The following is a 17,027-nucleotide window of genomic DNA, read 5'->3' as shown; positions in this document are numbered from 1 at the left end:
ATATATATATATATATATATATATATATATATATATATATATATGGCCCATGAATATAAAACGTTCGCCCATGTGGCCTCCCTATATAAAGCAAGCAAGAGGTTCCTCCAGCATGGCACTGTTCTTCTCACCAGGAACTGTCAGATTTTCAAAGCAGTTTGAAAAAGGCGTATCATTGCAATTTTGTTATGTTCAACCTTGCTAACGTGCACTAAAGTCTGTGGCATTTCCATGACTCATCACTAGTGTTGACTTCCCCAGCAAGTTTAGTCTCATTAGGCTCATCATTTCAGCTCAAAGTGTTTTCACCTGATACAGAGGATACTATAAATAAATGCATGTGGAAAAAAGTTCATTGGCAACAGGAAGCTGAGGGCACAATTTGTACTTGATAGTGCACTTGGCGGTGTGAAGAGGAGAACCCATGGTTTGTAGCTAAGGTTTGAAATACTCTTAACTGTACCTTTTGTGACACCCATCTGTCCATCCATTTTCTAGTGCTGCTTAGCCTTCTTAGGGTCGCTGGTTTACTTGTGCCTGTCCCAGCTGTCTTCAGGCAGTAGGCTGGGGACACCTTGAACTTGTTGCCAGCCAATCGCAGGGCACACAGAGACAAACAACTATTCATGCACCCAATTACAATGAAGGACATTTCAGTGTCCAATACACAACACCTGCCATGCACATTTTTGGAATGTGGAAGGAAGACAGAGTGCCCAGAGAGATTCAACGCGGGCTCGGGGAGAACATGCGAACTCCACACAGGAAGGCCAGCTGGCCAGCTGGAATTGAACTCGGGACTCTGAACTATGAGGCAGACATGTAAACCACTTACAAGGGTTGTAGGCTCACTAACACCTATCCCAAATGGCTTCAAGGAGTAGGAGGGGAACACCCAAAATGGATTGCCAGCCAGTTGCAGGACACACAGAGACAAAAAACATTCCTCACATGTAAATAAATTATAGTCTCTTATCATGCAGAATATTAAAAACAAAAACAAAAAAGATGATGTGACATTTCAGAAACTATATAATAACTGTAAGAAATGTGGCGGTGCAGAGAGTTATGTGAACACAGGAAGTGGTTTTCAGTGTCTGTTAAACAAATGTGCCCCAAGTTCAGCCTCATTTGACAGGAAACTGATCTCAGCAGACAATTTACACCCAAAGCAGATCGGTTGCTGCCATTACTATTGTGCATCTTCATTATTAAGTATTAATTAAAAAAAAAAAGTAATTATTTGCCAGGTATGTAACATGAATTTAGCCTCTATTGTTTTTTTGTGTTTGTTTTTTTTTAAATAAAAACAAAAATATAGATGGTAAAGCAATACTTTATTATTTAGACGGTTAATTTAATAAAACCTAGTCATTCATGCTTCATCAAAAACATGTCAAATGAGAGCAATAAAATGACTGAAAGTCTCATAGGCTAACACTCCGTTGGAGGTAAAATAATGACACCTACACATTACAAAATGTATTTGTGTACATTGGAACTTTATTCAAATGAATTACTAAATATAAAATAATATATTGCTCAAACCGCATCTAGAAAGGGGAAAAAATAAAAAAGTAAATGAAAAAAATGTCTTGTATGAAGTAAAGATATTTAGCAACAAGCATGAGGAAGTCAGTAGTTGGGTACAGCACCAAAGCGACCACAGACATGCCTTTATTGGAGGTTTTTATGTTGTGAGGACTGGAAACAGGAAATGATGCAAAAAGAACCAACAAGTCTTCATCTCACTCGTTTCACACAAGTACATCCAAGTCATAGATGAGTCAGATGAGAAAATAACTTGCTGTCCATTTTTTTCTTTTCCCTTTGATTTTTTTTTTATGCACCCAGAACTAAAGATAATATCAATAACAGCCTGATAATTAAAATGGGCACTGAACAAAAACTAGAGGAGCCTGCAGCTCATACACCTCCAACTGAGCAAGACTCACCATACACGAAGAGAAATCCTTCTGCAGATCATCCCGACGGACTAGCACCCGAGACCACCGACCCTCTGAACGCCTACAAATGGCAAACTGCTTCGAAGGAATCACTTCACGAGGTGACTGAGGAAGGCGCTGCCTCTGCTGCACCGACGGCCGAAAGGAACCAAAAGTGCAGCAAATGGAACAAGATGCAGCTGTGGCGTAAGGTCCAGAGTGAGGAAGACAAAGCAACCAAGATGAACTCACCAGGAAAGAACCCCTTCAGAAGGGCTCTTTCTTTGCCTCCTGTGGCACTTTTTGCCACACTTGCCCACTCGTCCAGCTCCGCAGCTACACCACCCAGAGAATCGCCACCATGCTCAGCTGTAGAAACCACTTGGGACTCTGAGCAAGAAGCAGGAGGGGCCCGCTTCAAGAAGTACTGGAGATCCGTGTCTCAGAAGCTCAAAAGGCCCAGACTGCACAGCCGGAACAGCACCCCCACATTGTTGCCAGGTGAGGTGTCTGAATGACTTTCATTCATCATTTCACACATGAAAGTCGTTAAGTATATTTGCTTAATGAAGATGACTAATAATGCATTTAAGTGGAAAACAAGGAAAAAGTTTCCTTTATAATAATGTTCTATGTGCCTGTACTAGTTTAAAGTCCTCTGATTAATCTTGTGTATGTATGTAGACTCTACATACATACATTGTAGAGCATGAGCCAAGCAGCAAAATATTCCAGTATTTATCAATTTTGGGGGGGGGGGGGTTCCACCTGCTGTCCACTGTAAATGACATCACTGCTGCTTAGGCCTCATGTAGCAACCAATCACGACCTATATTGCAAAGGTTACGAGGCCAAAATCAAAAACTGACAAGCTGTGATCTTTATCTGATGCCTGCATAACTGTGATGCTGTTTTCGGTCAACTCCAAGGGACAAAATGGCTGCCCAAAGGGATGAATAAAAAAGGATGCTGCTAAATTCATTTACACAATATTAATGAGTATTTAGTCCATTTGGCGTACATAGAACATATTATTGTAAAGGATTATTGGAGGCATGGCGACAATCAATTTAAAGATCAGATTAAGCACATCCACATGTGGAAAGGAAAAAAAAAGAAGCAAAATGCCAGCTCAGAAGAAATGGGGATGTGGAATTTTTTATGAATTCCAAGAGAACATATTGAAACAAATTGATGTCGATTATCGATGGATTTCATGTAACAACACTGTATAATAGAGTATCTGTATACTCTGATGCATTGCTGTGCTTCAAAGCTCATAGACATTTTAGAGGAAATGGACACTGAGGAAAACTGACAGGAAGCGTGTAGCACTGTGTGTCTCGTAAAGACAGATAGCATCATTTTCCACTTTTCAAATGGGAGTGGCCAAGTGTGATGAGGAGATACAAACCCCAAATACATAACAAACAGAAGGCAGCATATGCATGTAATAATGGGCCAGTTTTTCTGCTTTCGAAAAGCGACTAGTTCCGAATGCTCTGTCTTGTAAGCAAAATTAAAGGAAAGGTTTTGAGTTGCAATGCATTTTGGTTAACCGTAAACTTGCTTGTCTGCTCAATGTCTTGGCAAAGTTGAGCATGAAGCTGTGCCAACAGAACTCCAGAAACACCAGTGGGCGCAACCCCAGGAGGTTACCTTATGGAACATCAGCAACTGTGTTCTTCAAGATGGACAGATTCTCATCTGCACCGAGGAAGAAGTAACATTTAAAAATGACTCTCACAATTTTATTGTCAGCCGCACAACCATTCCCATTCTGTATGTGTCCACAGCCAACAATGTGGACGCGAAACCGTGTTAACAGCTGCCTGTCCAACCTCAGCATGCAGAATCTTGTGGACATCGACACAGGTCACAAAATTATTTTGTTAAGAATTAGCAAGATTTTTTCATACTCGTCTAAACAAAACAGAAGTACTGACATCAGCTCAAGCAGATGTTGGATTCGTGCAGACAGCCACAGAGGAAATAGGAGAATGTTTATACGAGTGAAAATGTCAAATTGCTTCCTCCTTTTGGTGGAAGATAGCATCACAAGTTTTTCTTGTGGCTTAGTGAAAGCAGAGGACACTGTTCACTTTTCGTTAAAGATCAGAGAGTGAACACAGGTAGCGTTGCTTTATGTGTGGTTGGTGTGCTGGCATCAATATTCGACTCTGCAAAAGGCTGCTTTTGTTTGCATATTGATGAAACGCGACCATTACACCAAATGATGGTATTCAGACGATGGATTGTATGTGGCGGGGCCTTGGGTAAGTGGCTAGACTGGCAGCTTAAGCAAACTTTACATCAGTCCTTGTAAATGCAGTGGTTGGAAGCAACAAAGTACAAATACATTGTTTTCAGTTTTCAGGTATTTCTACATTACTTGAGTATTTTGTGAATAATTGTGGCATTGTACTGCCAAAAATACTGCTATAAGGCTTTCTATGTTTTCTTTCTCATCAGTTTGTCACTTGATACACTTTATTGGCACCACACAATTATATGAAGAAACAGAAGAAAACATACAAGGGGACTTTTAATTTCTTCCATGGTGTAATAGTTTTTTTCAACTTTAGGGGAAAAATCCTGATAAAGACACATCATACGGATTTGAATAGACAAGTGAAAGAAGCTGAAAATGAGATTTTGAGTGAGTTAGCGATTGAAATCTTATGAACTTATTTAGGCGAAACATTAATCAAGGAGAATTAATGATAATAATGCAACATATTCTGAGAATCATCCATACACAGTTCCATTTATTTATTTTTTTACTACAGTTAACAAGTATATTCAATTTTTCAATCAAGTAGCTTTATGTCTACTTAGACAGACTTAGACTAGACTTAGACAATAAAGTGCATGAGTACTGCTTAAAACCCCATCTCGCATTGTGGAATGTTTGAAATGTCAACCTTACTCCAGTGAAAATGCACAAATGGTGGTATTTTATAATAGAAGTGATCATAGAAAGCAGAGAAAGTTTTGAAAAAAGATTATAAAACAATTAAATAAAGACCTAAATGACATGTAAAAGCTTTTGACATTCACACAAAAACAAGAAGTTACTGAGTGATATCTTTTTTCTTTTTTTCTTGAATAACCATTTAGAATGTAGTCCTGACCCTGTGGGCCCTCGACCAAAGAAAGAAGATGGCAGTGTGAGGGTGAATATGGCGCATAGCAATCTATGGACAACGGTACATTTCAAATACATTTCTAATATTATGATTCATCTTTAAGGCGCTGATTAAGCGACGACTTGAGAATAAGGCCAAGAGAAATAGCAACACTCAACTGAACCACATGGGGCTACACAAAGGAAACAGGTACACTGTATCACTGTGGTATTTTTTTGAACACACACGCGCAAACACGCACACGCACACAAATATGTGTGTGTACATACATACATACATACGTATATAATATATATATATATATATATATATATATATATATATATATATATATATATATATATATATATATATATATATATATATATATATATATATATATATATATATATATATATAAAATGGTTATTTGCATGTCTGCATTCCCTGTGTTTTTGTTTGTTGTGCTTGTTTCAGGCACTATGGATCCAAGGAGTCTGTATCAATTCCAGTGAGCCCTGTTGGAAGTCTGGATCTGAATGCAGATGCCAGTACTGTGGTCAGGCCAGTCCATAGTTCAATTTTAGGGGAGAAGTACTGTTTTGAGGTACAGCACTCTTTAACCCATGAATTCTTCATTTTTAGTGTGAAATGTTCCTCGGTCAAGTACCCTTTTTGTTTTAAATTAATAGTAAATAGTTTCACCGGCTTAGACTAACCCTTTTCAAAACAAATGTACCGGGAACAGGCTTCGCTTTCATTTGCTGAGTCAAAATGTAATTGCAAATTTATGGCACTAGAGGATGCAAAGTCAGTCTGTTTTCTTCAGGTTAAAATGTTTAACATATCGGTGCGCTTGTGTTAATGTTCCAAATCAATTTACGTTAATTATTATTTATTGATTTTTTTTCATCATCAAACTAGTTTAAATAGGGATTCAAATTTTTTAAATTTAATTTCAGACACTTTGTTGCACTTTAACTTTTTTTTTCTGTTCACACCAAGCTGTTACCTGTATAAGCCCTGTCAAAATAGTTAACTTTTGTTGGCATTGATTTACAGTGTGTTCCTTTTTATTCTTTTGTTAATGTTAAAAAAGATACAAGGTGCATTTGCTTACATAAGTTTATAGATAATGATCCCGTTAATTGTCAATGGGCTAAGTGGGCGCAAAATTGTTTCTGTCCTAGAGGGAAAAAATAATTGAGAAGTTCTGCCTTTAACTACTATTTTCAAATCTTTCATGGCACTGCTGTCAATCTAGTCCACATGTTTGGTGGAAAAATGGACTGGGGTCTGAAGAGGATGCCAAACTCCGACTTTGTATCCATACCTTATGTCTCAACTACATTTCCAGGTCATAAACTCTGAGAACACACACTGCTTTGGCTGCTCCTCAGCTGCAGAGCGTGACCGCTGGATTGAAGACCTGAGAAGGGCTGCCCAGCCCAATAAGGTGATCTTTTTGGTGCAAACAATCCAAATTCATACACTGATTATCAACATCATGCACTGCATAACTGTTCATAGGATAACATTGAGCGCACAGAAAACTCCCTAACCTTGTGGGTGAAGGAAGCGAAGGATCTGCCACCCAAACGCCGTTATTTCTGCGAGGTCCACTTGGATGGGACTCTGTTTGCTCGTACTACCACTCGACCTGTTGCAAAAGCATCCAATCACTCCAGCCTGGCTGGAGAAAGCTCTACTGGTTCTTCTGGAAACTTGGCCGGCGGCGGAGGTGCTCCAGGGGGATGTCAATTATTCTGGGGAGAGTTCTTTGAACTGGACAATCTTCCTTGCATCTCCCAGATCACCTTGCACCTCTTCCGTGAAGAAGACCCCAAGAAAAAGCGCCATTCCCGAGAGGAGTTCAGTCTTTATCCTCTAGGTAGTGTGAACATAAGCTTGGCTGATATTCGATGTAGGGCCTATCAAGAGAAGTGGTACCCCATCATTCCATACAAGGTTCCAGGCAGCGGATGCACCAAAGAGTATCTGGGGCCACAGGCCTCTCTTCGCATCAAGGCTCGTTTCCAGAATCTACAGGTTCTACCTATGGAAAAATACAAGGAGTTTGCTGAGTATGTGACTGTGAATTATGCAGAGATGTGCAAGAGCTTGGAGCCACTTCTAAATGTGAAAGAGAAGGAGGAGCTCGCCGGGGCACTTGTGCATGTGCTGCAGAGTATCGGCAAAGCAAAGGTAAAAACAGCATTTAAACAGTTAAAGCTCTTGAGTTCAACAAAATCGGTTGAAGGATCTCCCTCGATGATAGTACTTGTATTTCTTTTTTAATGACAATGAGTATAATATGCTTCAGCATAATAAAATATTAAAATAATAAAATATTTAATAAAATAATGAAATAATAAAATATTTTATAATCTATATTGCTAGCATTTTAACATTGACTGTCATAAACCTGGTTTAAAAAAAACAAAACAAAAAGAAAACAGTTAATGTCAAGCAAATCTACAAGATGGCAAAGGAAAAGCAAATATTCACAGTTAATACTGTAAAACAGCATGTGTCATCTTCTGAATAACATCATGCATGATAAAGACTTGAATGCCAAAGATTTGTGCTCATTATAAAGGCATGTTTCAACCAAAACATTGGTCAATTACAACCTCAGCTTCCACTTTAGACACCCCACAGTAACTTGATTTTTTTTTCATGTCAGTAAGTAAAATCTATTTTTGACGGTCTTTACCGTACAGTTTTTGAACTCAAGCTGGTGCCACACAGATGCTTTTTACCCCAATTTCAAGCTTGCAACAAACATGTGATGTCAAAATAATAACCAGGGCATGTAGACATTCATACAGTTTATCAGAAGAAAAAGTTGATTTGCGGTTGAGGACCCATTTAATTGTGGTCTGACAATCATCATGCTTCACCTGTCACATCTGGATATCTGGGTTCAAACAGATTTGGCATCAATATATACAGTACAGTACCAGTCACATTTTGGAAACACCCTCTACATGATTTAAAAATTTACTGAATTGTAGATTAATATTAAAGGGACACTGTGTAAGAATAAATGTGTTCTTAACGACCAACTGTATGTTTTAAATATAATTGTAGGTCTCGTTATCATTAAATGATATTACATGAGGGGGTGACACTTCCCCGGAGGCTGCAATGTTTGTTATAGCTACAGACAATGGTAAATGCAGCACCTCCTGCTGTCCGTAATGAAAAACGGTCTAAATGTTACAGGGTGTCCCTTTAAGTCATAGACCTTAAGAAGAACTACTGATGGAATTATTCAGAATAAAAATATGTTTAATCAAAACAAAATATTTTTTTATTTGGATTCTTCAAATTAGGCATTGCTTGCCCTGATAACACATGTATGTTCTCTGTCAGTTTTATGATGTGGATAATGTTTTATGACTGGAATGACTTTCAGTTCATCGCCATGCATTTTCCTGTGTGTGTGTGTGTGTGTGTGTGTGTGTGTGTGTGTGATATTTTATTTTGTTTTTTTTTTAAGTTTACATCTTTTCTAACTTATGGAAAAATGGAATTCGCTGACAAATGACACTCAAAAAGAAGCTTCACATAATATATTAATACAATGTCTAATGTTTCAGGATTTTCTTGTTGATTTGGGCACTGCTGAAATTGAACGTCTTGGAGAGAAGGAGGCTCTTATCTTCAGAGAGAACACAATTGCCACTAAAGCCATTGATGAGTATATGAAGCTGGTTGGACAAAAATACCTCATTGACACACTAGGTAAATATATATATTTTTTTATTATTTAAAGTGGCCTTAATGAATTAGAAGTACTTTGACAGAGGTCTTACCGGGATTCATTTCAGGGGACTTCATCATACATCTCTATGGAATGGGGCACAACTGTGAAGTTGACCCCCGCAAATGTCCTGCCCCTGACCTGACAAACAACCAGAGGCACTTGAGAGAAGTGTGTGATGAAGTGGTGCTGAAAATTATGGACCTCCATGGGTAAGACAAAGACGTTTCGGATCGTGGTAATAGCTTCCAACTAAAGGAAATATTTCAATGTCTTTAGACACTTTCCCGAAGAGTTGAACAAGATTTTCTCGAGCTGGAAGGAGCTGTGTGAAGAGCAAGGAAAACCGGAAATCGGTCAACGTCTCATCTCCGCTTCCCTCTTCCTTCGATTCTTGTGTCCCGCTGTCCTCAGTCCCTCTCTTTTTGGTTTGACGCAAGCATACCCAGAGGCAAACACATCGCGAACTCTCACCCTAACTGCCAAAGTCATCCAGAATTTGGCAAACTTCACCCTGTGAGCAGTTTTGATTGCAATCGCACTAGAATAGGTTTTGACAAAATCCCTTTAATGATTATACATAAATAAGATAAAGAGGATAACAACAGACTCCATTCTTCTACTGCAGATTTGGGGAGAAGGAGGAGTACATGCTGTTTATGAATGAATTCTTACAGCAGCATTGGGACGGAATGAGGGGTTTTCTGCAAACTGTATCCAATCCATATACAGAAGCGCCAATGAGCTCTTTTGATGGCTATGTGGATCTACCTCTGCGACTGGCCGTGCTACACGGCCTGCTGGTCGACATCATCTGTCTGAGGGATCAGGTAGGATTTGAGGTTGCCACTTGGATGACAGAATAATATGGCCTCCTGTCATTTGTACATATGCTGCGGCGCCTGGGGTTTGGTGATAATACTCATTTATATGTAACATTTTCCTGCACTTTGTTGTCTGGTTTTATACATTGTGTTGGGCTTGGATTTTTTTTCTTCATAAAAAGGCTTTTATTTTGTCACACTGCCCCATATACTCAAGCTGTATTTGTAGTCAGTGAAATTACATGTATATAACACAAAATAAATTTCGTTACCATGCAAGTGTCTTTCACACAGGCAAGAAATGTAATTTTAAAAATTAAATATAAAAACAAAAGGTAACAACTCTTAGTAGGAGAAAAATATATACTTTGTGCAAAAGAGCACAGTGGTATTCCAAAACATTTTGTGGTTTAGTCAATGCAAAAGTATTGATTCTGAGTGTGCAGATTTTTTTCTTAAATGTGCAGACAAATCTGTGTAAAAAGTATTAGTGTATGATGAGACACTGAGTGGTCAAATTGTGTATGTACAGGACCAATTCCTTTCTTTCGATAATAACTTTTGAATTGTCTTATATCAATACATCAATATAATTGCCAGTCATTGAAAATTAAATTAAAAGTAAATCCATAACATAAATCAAAAATATTCAAGCACACACAGACAGAAAGCCACACGCACGACGCACACTGTATGCTTCATATTGACTATATTACACACACACACATACAACTGTATTCTTTTTGTACTGTACTTAACATCAAGACACGAAGATTGTAAATGCATTTGGAAATAAGTGCATGAATGCAAGCAAGGGAGATTATGTTTGTTCAGTCAGTCCGAGTCCTCAAAAAAGCAAGCGCAGGGTGTTTGACAAGTTTAACGACATTAAAAAAATGTGATAGCTTCTCCAAGTGAGTGAGGTAGGTTAATCCCTCCTGATTAAACTTTAAACTAAAATGCAATGTGACCGTTTTCATTATTTGCTGACTAGAAATTTGTTGAAAAGATTTTTGCCCATTGGTGTATGGTATTGACTCGATAGTCAGTGGATGCAAACTATTTAAGTTTTTTGCTTTGCCTGTCACACTTGCGTATGACAGGTGTGAGAAGTGTGTACTGTGTTTGGGTGTGGTGACCTTAAATCAAGCTTTTGGATTGATGTATTTTAAAAGATTACGAACCATAAGCATAGCCAGAGGCACTATAAGTTGGGTGGGGAGTGATTATGTTTTTAAATGCCAATGACGAACAGGAGCTCTTGAAAGTATTATTTTCAGCACTAGCGTGAGGCCTACAATCCAATAAATAAACAGATACCAACTTGTTGACTATATTTATTTTCCCAAATTCCCCTTTTCATTTTTTGATCAACAAAAGAGATACAACATTCTAAATTTAAAAGAAAATCCTGTTTTGACTTTAATCTTAATCTAATGTATTTCAGTCGTAAAATTCTTTAAATTACTAGCAAAACTGTTATCTTTATGCTGATTTATCCGGTTGCTTTCTGGTTGTTGTTCTGCATGTGCTTTTACAGTTGCATGAATTTCATTTCCACACGTGCTGACACAGACCTTTCATATACTTTAGGAAACAGTTGAGAAATTACACCCGCTTCCTGTGATTCTAAACCAGATAACAGAGTCACTGGGCCCTGAAAAACAACAGATCAGAATTAACAAGTATGTTGACTGTAAGACCGAACATTTGTTGTCGTTCATTTACAGTAAAAGTATGTTTTTTGTCACAGCCCAAGGAAACAAGTCAAGCCAGTGTACGTTCCTCCAAAAGACTTGAACAAATTCAGCCCTCATCAATCATCCCTCCAGCAGCTTCCACAGGACTCCAAGAGCCTAAGAGATGGGTATGTTGTCTAATGTCCGACTTTAGATCTTTTTCAGCTTCTGAATCCATCTACGAAGATCCTCGGTATGTTCCTCGAAAAGCCAACTGGACCCAAATGATTCAATGAAAATTGAATTGTATCTCCTTGGGGTCCACACTCTGAGCAGTCATATACTGTGGAGTTATCATTAGTTATAGCAAGTGTGCATTGCTAACAGTTTCAATTATGTTTATCTTCAGAGTAAGGAAAATTTCGCAGTGAATAATATTATAGTGTTGTGCCTATACTGATACTGGTATCTGGAATACTGCATTAACACACTATTATTGGTAGCAACACGTACTAACAAATAATGTGCGATTAGTCCTAATAGTATGGGAATATGAATGCAGCTCTTTACAGGGGTTTAGTCATTACGATATTATCAGCAGTTCAATTTAGTTTGATTTGCAGATGCAGTTTATCAGTGTTACAGAAACATGCAGCTGGAAATAGCAATTGAAAATGTTTTGGAGTTCATTATGTCTGCACAAATCCAAAATGAGACTTCTAATTAAGCAGTATTGCAGTCACTGGTAACAATGTAGTTAGAGGTAGCTATCGAGTTTTCAGAAATGTTTTTTTTTTTTTTTGCATTAATTTTCCACCATAGCAAAGAAAAGTTTTTTCAAGGTTAATATTTTTGTTCATTTTCATAACCGTAGTGTAGATTTTTCAGGAAAATCAAATGGAGTTTCTGTTAGACGTTTTGTTCGATGCTACTCATTTTCAAGCTTCTGCAGAGCTTACATATGAGTGAATCGTTTGAATCAGGTGTGTTGAAGAGAGAATAATTAGTTCAATGATTATTTACTTAAAGGTAACACGGTTTTTATTTTTTATGAGTGTTTGTGTAATGACCCTTTATCGGGCCTAGTGAGGATTAGAGGTTACAGATAATGGATGGATGGCCCTTCAGTCCTTAAGTCATCATCGTATTAATGTTTGATCTGATCGTGGCGTACAAGATTATTGATGGTTTTGTGGATTTTAACTTTTTTTGGAGTATGCACTGTCAGATGAACAGGAGGTCAATTTAAATGCAAAGTTAAATATTTTAATTTGGATATCTGGAAATATTTTACAGTAACAGGGTAGGTCCATTGCGGAATAGCTAGCAGTGATGGTGTCAAAAAAAAAAAATCAAACAATGGATTTGATTTTTGCCAATCACTAGCTTGTATTGTGTGTTGACATCACACGATAGGTGGATTGGACAAATTCCATTCCGTCACTTCTAAAACTGAAATATTTAAAAACTGACATGCAAGATTATTTATTTCTCAGTGATGTCAGAGCTCGGAGGACGAAGCCAGTCACCAGAACTCAAAGTGCTCCACATAGACGTCCTGAAAAAAGACTAAAGAGGCAGACAAGTTCTGAAGCTCTGCATACAGCTAACCATGAACAAGATCTGGAAACAAACCAGCCCCTCATCTCATCACCTAAAACTGTGAGTCTAAAATCAAAATCACCAGAGTGAGGTCAACGACCCCTAACGCAAATATTAAACTGTGTATTTTATATGTTGGGCGTGAGTCGTTTGCACACCAACCTCTTTAGTGTGATAAATATGAGAACATTTGCCATGCACTTTATGACTGGCTGATGTAAAAATTCCAAATTCTGGTCTGTGTAAAGGAATTTCTTGAACCCTAGAAAGAGTTCCTACGACATCAGTGGTTTGATGGTGCCATGCCCCTGACACTCTGTATTAGAAACACAATAGAATACTCTCAAACAGATATGATCAAATCCACGAACAACTGATAGAGTGTCTTTAATTTCATTCGTAATTCGTACCAAATTACAACAGAGTTTGTCTGAGGGCATATTACACATGGGACATGTCAAAGACCACAATTCTTCCTTTTAAGAGATTAATTGATCTTTAGCAGGATAGTATGACTTTCATCTACCCATTTCCAATTTACTTTGGGTAAGAGCAGTGTTACTCTCTGGATTCTGGAATGGCTGATAATAATATGTTGAGCCACACTCTAGAGTGAATTCTTTTGTCTTTATCAGAGTGAAGCTAGTAAAACATGTGCACCAGTTCCCTGGATTAAAGACATACAAAATAGAGAGCCCAGAAAGATGGAGTCTGGGCAAGAGGAACTCATCTTATTGGATAGGGTATGTCAAGCCTTAGAAAGCTTCCATGTAAATATAGATCCCCATTTATGGTTCCTCAGTAACATAGCTCAGATTACGCCATTTCATATTCAACCAGCATGCACAGGAATTGTCCGAGCTGCGCCTAGGAATAGACCAGGTGACTGAGCGTGAGCTGGAAATGGCAAAGCGGCTGGAGGACTTCATCAACCAAAGTCAAGACCAGAATGCAATTCTGCAAACTCAACTGAATGAGCTCCGGAATCTGCTGGCAGTGCGAGAGGAGCAGCTTGCTAGCGCTACCTTCAGGTAGACAACTGTACAGTATACAGTATTTAATTTTCCCCAAAACTTTTTAGAATTATTCATCATCACGTGGCACTAAACACTTTGATGGAGGCTGTCTGTGTTTTTATCAGGTTGGGTGTTATTGAGGAGGAAAGAGAGGATGATGAACGCAAGCTGAAGGTTGCAATTGCAGCAGCTGAGCGGATGAACATACTGGTAAGACACTAGGGAAAAAAAATGTAGATGGATGGATGGATATGATTAGTTTTCACAAAATCAGGCTTATGCCACGGTGAATAATTTTCAGTTATGGATGAGAATACATAGATTTCAACATGGATATTCATTTTGGGATTTCTACAAATATAACCTCAACTCATTTTCCAGAAGATAAAAAGGTTCAGTTTACTCAAAGTGTACGAAAGTAAGAGATTAGAAGACACCATGCTCACAATTTAAAGATGAATGTGCCCAAACTTCAAACACCTTTTCCTTCTTTAAACTTTGGATTTCATCCTGGTAACATTCAAATTGCTGTCTCTATTCTTGAGCTATCTCCTTGTATTTTATATCATTTTAAAGTAAAATAAGTCCAGAATTAGCATATATCAATATCTTAATTTTCATTTTCAGTGACATTAGCCTGATTTTATATACTGTGTATAAAATGTGTTTATGAAATTCAATTCGGTTCAAGTTACAAGCATAAGTAAGCTAATTGTCTTAAAAATTGTATGGTTTATTCAATGTTTTTGTCATTTACTCGCAGGAGGAGCAGTTTGTTGGCTTGATGAAGGACATTCATTGTCTCAACAAGCCGTACAACAATGAACCTGCTGATGAAAAGTAACAAATTGTCAGTCGAAGATAATTTAGGACAGACAACTTGACACAGTCTTGTACACCATAGTTAGAGTGTTCAACATAAATAAGTATGCTCCCCAAGTATGATTTTCAGTCATTTCTGTGAACACAAAAAAATTAAGTTTATATTTGCTAGAATTCTATTGGAATGTAACAATAAATGATTTTTTTTCCAAAATCAAGGTGTTGCTGTGCACATTGGCTTGTGGCATGAGAATCAATAGGCAATGGAGTGAGTACATGCACTGCCACATTTGGTTCCCTAACATAATGTAACATGACAGGTAGGCAAACATTTTTTTATAAAGACTTAATGACTTTTAAAGTGACACTGTGTAAGATTTAACAATGGACAGCTGGAGGAGTGTTTATTTTTGCATTTACCGTAGTGCCCCTAAAGCCCCCACGCATGCGAAAAATCACACGTACTGTACTGCCAGGGAGTATGTGTAATTTAGTGGCATCACGGTCGTCATGTTCACCTCATAGACATTTATGAGAAAAGGGCCTCACAAAGAAAGAGAGAAGGCAATTGAAAGCAGAAGGCAAAGATGACACTTCTGCTGCATTCTAAAGCAGTCCTCTCTTTTCATTTGCTCAGAGGTCCCTAGGTTAGATGAAGGTTCCAGCCCTAAATGGTAAAAATTGCACGGGGGACAAAGCGTGGCCAGAACCCAATATGATTGTCCAGATTTTGTGTCGTCATGTATCTGGGGTTGCGAGATTAGCGCATACATGTATGGCACAATATTGTATGGAGCAACACGTTTCAGTAAATCACATTCTGCAAGACATTTCATTTCTCAGGCAGAAGTTTCCTCCGTACACAATGGTTTTTAAGTGGCCTGTATCTCATCACTGGCCGATGACCTGGCCTTTGAAAGCATGCTTTCAGCTTTGTTGCAGAGTTTATTAGAAAACATTAATGAACAGTATTTAATAATTGTGATGACATCATTATTAGATACGTAGCAAATTTATAATCATTATGTGAATCAACAACTTTCATGTGAAGAGCATTCAATTAATGTATTTACAATTCATCCAACAATGGTAAATGCAGCAATAAACACTCCTCCTTCTGTTGTCCGTAGCTTTAAAAGACATGGCGACCTATGGAGGAGTGCCACCCCCCATGTAATATCATTTAATGATAACTAGACCTACAATAATATTTAAAACACCTGCTCAGTTGCTCATTAAAAATACATTTAGTAGCAAGTTTTTGAAATTTAGAATCATGTTTCCTTTTTAAGGAAAAGCGGTCTAAATCTCATACAGTGTCACTTTAAAAACACAAAAATGCTCAATAATTTGTGATGGTGTAGAACTACATGCAACCACGAAAATGACTTTATCAAATGATTTTGGCTTTGTCAATTGTGAGCATTATCTTTGCAAATGCAGAAAGTTTGGAACATTGTGCGGGATATTGTTAGGTTCACCTGGTAGACATTTGTAAGAATCTATACAACAAAGAAGAAAAGGCACTCGATTCTTTTACCAGGAGAAGGGAGAAGGACTGCACGTGTACGATTCTGCTTCGTTCTAAAGCAGCCTCTCCAAACCCTCTGTTTTACTTGATTCAGAGGTCCCTAGTTACATGAGGGTTCCGACCCGAATCAGGCCAAAAGCGCAGCCGGGGGAAAAAAAAAAAAATGGGGCCAGAACCCAGTGTACTTGTCCATCTACAGTATGTGTGTGCATGAATTCAAGTACTTTTTCAAAGCACTGTAATTACTTAGATGTTATATAACATAACCGCTGTAACAAAATGTCCACACGGCATTCAAGGTTAAAAAGTGTTCTCATAGAAATCTTAGCAATTGATCGCAAGCATACAAGATATCCTTGAAACAGTGCATGTACAGTCATCTTAAAATGATCAAATAAAGGATGCATGAATGGTTATACAGTACAGAATGTGGCCACATTAACTATCCAAACACAGTGAGATGTTTGTTGTTCAATGTCAAATAATACAATTTTCGCTGCACGAATCAATTTTGCCCCGTTTTCTTAAAAAAAAAAAGTATCTTAATAATACCTACCTTGGTCTTTATCTAAGCGCAGTCTATAAAATGCTGCATTGTGTTTGCATTCAAAGGTCTGCTTTTCTGACATACTGTCATTTCTCCTGATAACGTAGCCACAATAGAAAGCACAACTCTTTATGTGACGCAATAGCGCCAGTAAGACTTGGTG

The 17,027-nt window shown here is 38.0% G+C and overlaps 1 protein-coding gene across 2 annotated transcripts; it reads left to right on the top strand.

Annotated features, from left to right (window-relative positions):
• The first annotated feature begins 1,823 nt into the window (after window positions 1-1,823).
• Window positions 1,824-15,115, top strand: rasal3 (RAS protein activator like 3). 2 transcript variants are annotated; one of them, XM_088419176.1, is made up of 19 exons: window positions 1,824-2,447; window positions 3,542-3,669; window positions 3,743-3,821; window positions 5,067-5,122; window positions 5,199-5,284; window positions 5,552-5,681; window positions 6,432-6,530; window positions 6,605-7,279; window positions 8,680-8,824; window positions 8,911-9,055; window positions 9,123-9,359; window positions 9,472-9,673; window positions 11,261-11,352; window positions 11,421-11,534; window positions 12,843-13,008; window positions 13,584-13,691; window positions 13,789-13,979; window positions 14,090-14,174; window positions 14,728-15,115. In XM_088419176.1, the coding sequence occupies exons 1-19, from the start codon at window positions 1,892-1,894 to the stop codon at window positions 14,806-14,808; spliced, it is 3,375 nt and encodes a 1,124-aa protein (XP_088275302.1). In that variant the 5' UTR covers window positions 1,824-1,891; the 3' UTR covers window positions 14,809-15,115. The 2 variants fall into 2 exon arrangements, with proteins under 2 accessions (XP_088275302.1, XP_088275303.1); XM_088419177.1 differs by lacking the exons at window positions 1,824-2,447; window positions 3,542-3,669; window positions 3,743-3,821 and adding an exon at window positions 4,042-4,222.
• The last annotated feature ends 1,912 nt before the right edge of the window (window positions 15,116-17,027 follow it).

This window comes from Hippichthys cyanospilos, chromosome 7 (genome assembly GCF_059441005.1).
Source record: "Hippichthys cyanospilos isolate Australia breed blue-spotted pipefish chromosome 7, RoL_Hcya_1.0, whole genome shotgun sequence".
Taxonomy (NCBI): domain Eukaryota; kingdom Metazoa; phylum Chordata; class Actinopteri; order Syngnathiformes; family Syngnathidae; genus Hippichthys; species Hippichthys cyanospilos.
This window is presented reverse-complemented; position numbering and strand designations above follow the sequence as displayed.